At 45.6% G+C, this 4,927-nt stretch overlaps 1 protein-coding gene across 1 annotated transcript in view; it reads right to left on the bottom strand.

The window, feature by feature from the left end:
- Nucleotides 1-3,346: 3,346 nt before the first annotated feature.
- The window catches only part of st8sia1 (ST8 alpha-N-acetyl-neuraminide alpha-2,8-sialyltransferase 1), a gene marked incomplete at both ends in the record, with an annotated part of 40,124 nt that continues 38,543 nt past the window's right edge, over nucleotides 3,347-4,927 (bottom strand). The window contains one exon of the mRNA XM_083657315.1: nucleotides 3,347-3,827. Coding sequence (XP_083513441.1) covers nucleotides 3,347-3,827 — 481 coding nt within the window. The remainder of the gene's footprint in view (nucleotides 3,828-4,927) is intronic.

Here is a 4,927-nt window from a genome sequence, read left to right as displayed (position 1 = left end):
TGTTAAGCCTGCACTAAGACATCAACATGGGCAACTTGCTGGTTTGCTACTAGGAGGGCAAAACGATAGAAGCCAGTATGAGATCGGACCAGGTGACAGAACTGAGGGTATGATGCATGCACAATGGCAGTTTTTGCATTGTAGTCATTTAGCTAAATGCTCTTCCTCAGTGTGACTTTCACGAGTTAGCAGGTTGGGGTTCAGTGTCTTGCTGAAGGACACGTCGACGGATCACATGACTGTCAAGCATGTGACCTTTCCATTACCGGCCTCTAACCGATCGGTCACCACACTCAGTCAGAGCAGCTAGATAACTGCCCATGTCACAGCCTGCTTTAAGTTTACTTTTATGGTGAAGAAGAGCATGAAGGAAATGGACAAGAGGACAATACTGCCACTGTGCGCGTGTCAAAATGCCCCTGAACTGCCTGCGATGATCCTGTCCCGTCCCACTATTTTCTCCTTTCCCACAGCAAACAGCAGCACTGACAGCTTCAAATCATCTGAATCATAACAATATCTGATAAAAGATGGCAAACACAAAGGAGAACATGAAACTGAGGGTACAGTGAACACGTGTTCATCCCCTTGATATCATAATCCTATTTTAAAAAATCATCACTGTTGATAATAATTGTTCTCACTTGGTCTTTTGCTCTAGATCAAAAACACGAAGCTTTGCTTTGTGTCAGCTGTAGCAGGAACAGCACAGTGCAGACCAGTCAGGCTTGGTGTAACTGTGTCACTGCGAAACTAATTGATCGTTACAGTAGCGGACCAGATGTCTGGTCAATTTTTACACCACAGATTAATCTCCCTTTTAAATAGGCAAGACATTGTTTGTGGTGTATCTTTCAGATGTGGCTCAGCGAGGAGGATGGAAGGAGGGCACAAACTAGAACAAACAGGGAAATAGATAAAAAGAAATCTGCTGAGTTTGAAGCTCAGAACCAACACAAGCACATACACTTCTAAAATCACCCCATGCTCACTTCAATGTGACACATGTCACTCATTCACAATACTGGGCAGGAGTGGGGAAAAAAGGTGCAAATAAGAAACATCACTAAGTAAATCTCATTGGTCTCGGTAATTAAGTTCAATTCTGGAAGAGCCACATGTGCGTTTGGACTGGAAACTGAGAGACAGCGTGTTAGCTTTAGCCTAATTATGTTCAATGATATCTAAAGTCGGGCTAGACGGCGACTTCTCAGTCATTGTACATGAAGTCAGGGGTCACTGTTATGTCACATGATAATCTGAACGGCACGTGGATGCTATTCCACACAGCCAAGTTAGGGACTGTTTTATAACGAGCATTAGAAATATCCCTAGTTTACAATGTTTATTTATGCCTTGGTACATCTTGAAGGCACTAAACCTTTTTCATTTGGAAAAGTGTGGATAAACCATAAAATATCACCCTATCAACAGGTTCTGTACCGTTATTCCAAGAAGTATTTGGAAGGATTGTGGTCGAACACTCCATGCACTTTTCATGCAGACTCAGCCACCTTTTGTTGCAGTATTGACAATATGGCACAGTCATTTTTAGAACTCTTAAATAATAGTAATAGAAAACAATTCCACTCAAGTACATTGACTTCAATCTGTGAGGAATGCAAGTAGAAAAACAGCACACTAACACCTCCCATCAAGGACAGCACCTACTAATTAGACATGTCACTTTTCCCTTGTGTACACTGACAACAAAACATCATCAAAGATCATTTATAAAAGGAACACAGGAGAGAGGCTCAGTTGTCCCTGTATTCAAATGCAAAAAGGATGACGATGATGAGAATGGTAGAAATGATCACACTTGACATGAGTAGGTGTCCAGCACCTGAAGAAAAACCAGTTTCACTGTCACCCATTAAAATGCCACTTGGTGACATTTAGTCTTCAGTCTCTTCTTGTCAGTGCGTCGTTATAGCGGTGTCTAGCCATTTGAGAGCACAAGGAGCGTACAAGATGGTATCAAAGAGAGCACTGTTCCCTTGGCTTGGCACTTGGCAAGAATATACCAATAGATGACTTTCACTCCCCCCGTAAAGAAGTGGGTTTGGAGTCTTCTGGGTCTTTCTTTCAAGAGGGTGCTTGTGACTGGATTGTACCAAGTAGTCAATCAGCAAATTGCGGGAGACGCCAGTGTGCAATGCAAACTTAGAGGTGAGGTACTTATGTTTGCTTTTTTTATGGATTTTTTTTTTTTTTAATGATTATGTATGTCAATAATGTTTTCTCGCTTCTCTTCATATGGCCAATGGGGTTTGCTCAACCTAAAAAAAGGGGAATAAAATGAATCTTGAAAAAAACACGTTTGGCAAACAAAAACAAACAAAAGTGTTCTGATCTTCCCTTTTCAGTGAAGGGCTAAGTTTGCAACTTGGCTGCACACCCGAACATTCTAGTGGATATGGTACTCCGGACTCCATTTCAAATGGCTCCTGCCTTGAACCAAAGCTCTATTTGGCACCAGAGAATGAGCCAATCAAGGGCTTGGTTGAAGAGAAGCAGAGGAAAATCCTTTTATACGAGTCGGCTTTCTTTCTTCCCCCCTCCCATTCCCCTTTTTTCAATCCCATTCAAGTACCAGGACGCCATTCTCGCTCCCTAGTTGTTCCTTGCACTTTGCCAGTCTTTCAGTGCATTTTATTATTCCCTCTGGTCCACCACTCCTGCTGTCTCTGTTCAACAAAGACCCAGAGGGGGGTTCTGGTCCAGCTGCCCCATATGTCAGTCAGATACAGTAGTCAGTACAAAACCATCCCCCACCCCTCCGACCCTTTCACTCTTATTAGCCCCAGCTGAGGCTGTCCGTAAACACACACACCCACACGCGCGCGCGCATGCACACACACGCACACACACACACGCGCGCGCGCGTGCATGTACGCACGCACAATCTCTCAGCAACTGAGTGGGGGCTGATATGGCTGGTTTGGGAATGTCTGAATGGTGTGTGTATTGTGTGTATGTCCCTGATACTGCTGGTCTGGGTGGGGGACATTCTCATGATAATTAGGGAATTAGGGGTGGGTGGGGGGATTTGGGGGACAGCAGGAGTGCAGGGGAGTGTATAAAGACACAGATGCAGAGGCGGCATTAGTCAGGAGAATACACTCATGTACACGTGTGTGTGTGTGTGTGTGTGTGTGTGTGTGTGTGTGTGTGTGTGTGTGTGTGTGCATGTGTGTGTGTGTGTGTGCATGTACATGTGTGCATGTGCGTGTGTGTCTCGATGCCAACTTCACTTCCCCACAGCGTTCCAACCCAAACCTATCCATCCTCCTCTGCATCCCACCAGCCCTTCCGTCGACCTCTATCGCTCCTCGCCCCCACTCTAACTCCCCCCATCCTGAGGGGGGCAGTGTCCCACCCTCATGCGCAGCGTGCCGCTCTTGTGGAGGTGCCAGAGCTGGACGAACTCCTCGGGCATGGCATGGAACCACTTGTAGGGCAGGATGTTGTCGTAGTAGTGGTGGCTGACCGGCTGCCCGTCCAGCCCCACGGAGAAGGGCCAGAAGCCATAGGCCGTCACTTCCTCGCACAGGCCCAGGGCCAGGCTGACCAGGAAGAGCCCGGTGGAGAGGCGCTTGGCGTGCACACCGCGCGCCTTCCAGAATTTGCCCACCGTGCGCAGGAATTCGGGGTTGGCGAAGAGCATGGTGAGGTTGGAGGAGGTGTCTGCCAGGGCATAATACGCCCGCAGAGACGGGTCGGTCCCAGGCTTCATGGAGAACGCTGGCATGTAGATGTAGCTGGAGCCGTAAACCTTCATGCTGTCCACAAAAGCCTTCCTCGACCACAGAAGGTTCTGGAATCTGAGCGAGAGAGCCACAGAGAGAGAGTGTAGGGAGTGACAGATAAAATGTTGTTTCACAGTGTACATAATGCATATTTCATAGTTTGTCAAGACGAATTGCAGAGAGATTACGTGTGTTTGTATCTATGCATTGCTTTGGCAACATGTGCACATGTACATGTCAATAATGCTCTTTGAACTGAATTGAGAGAGAGAGAGAGAGAGAGAGAGAGATGTGATAAACGGAGAGGGAAAGTCATGATTTTAGGAGTTAAGGATTAAGATTAGAGTCCAGAGTTGGCCATGGTCTGCTGATCAGTGTAGGTAGCTGACTGTTCTGACTTCCTGACTGTCTATAAAAGGAATGCGTTTCCTGTGTTGTCGGATGTGAACCCTAAAGAAGCACAATGGGTCAGTGTGTCCAGTATGGACATCTCCCAACATTCAATCAAGGGCTTTCAATTGGGCTTTGGGAGATGACACACACACACACACACACACACACACACACACACACACACACACACACACACACACACACACACACACACACACACACACACACACACACACACACACACACACACACACACACAGATATTTTGGCAAAGGATTTTGGCCATGTCAGACTGCAGATTTATCTGGGTTAAAGATGTGAGACAAAAAGCTGTTCATACGCAACATCTGGCAAACCGCACAGCAGAGAGAGAGAAAGAGAGAAGAGAGAGACATTTCCAGATACAGTAGGAGGGACAGAAGTGTACGCGTGATCAAATCAAGATTTCAGGACTACATCAAATGCATGAATGAAAGAGTGAGGAAAGGCAGAAGTATAAAGGAGGGGAAATAAGTGGCCTGGTTTGAGCTCCCAATGTGCTTCTTATTTTATAATCTTATTGACTTTTCTTGTTTTTGTCTCTGTAAAGCACTGGCTAAACCCTGCTTTTACATAAGCACAAGAGATGGCACCATACATCAAAATGATATATGTACACTATATAATATATAATATTTTGTATAATAGGCTATATACAGTAATACAAAAATGTGACAATATGTACTGTGGGTCAGGGGGGGAGAAAGAGTTAAGGCCTCTTTTTGCTTAAACAGAAATGCATC

The sequence above is a fragment of the Poromitra crassiceps genome, assembly GCF_964638095.1.
Source record: "Poromitra crassiceps genome assembly, chromosome: 2".
NCBI classification, from domain to species: domain Eukaryota; kingdom Metazoa; phylum Chordata; class Actinopteri; order Beryciformes; family Melamphaidae; genus Poromitra; species Poromitra crassiceps.
This window is presented reverse-complemented; position numbering and strand designations above follow the sequence as displayed.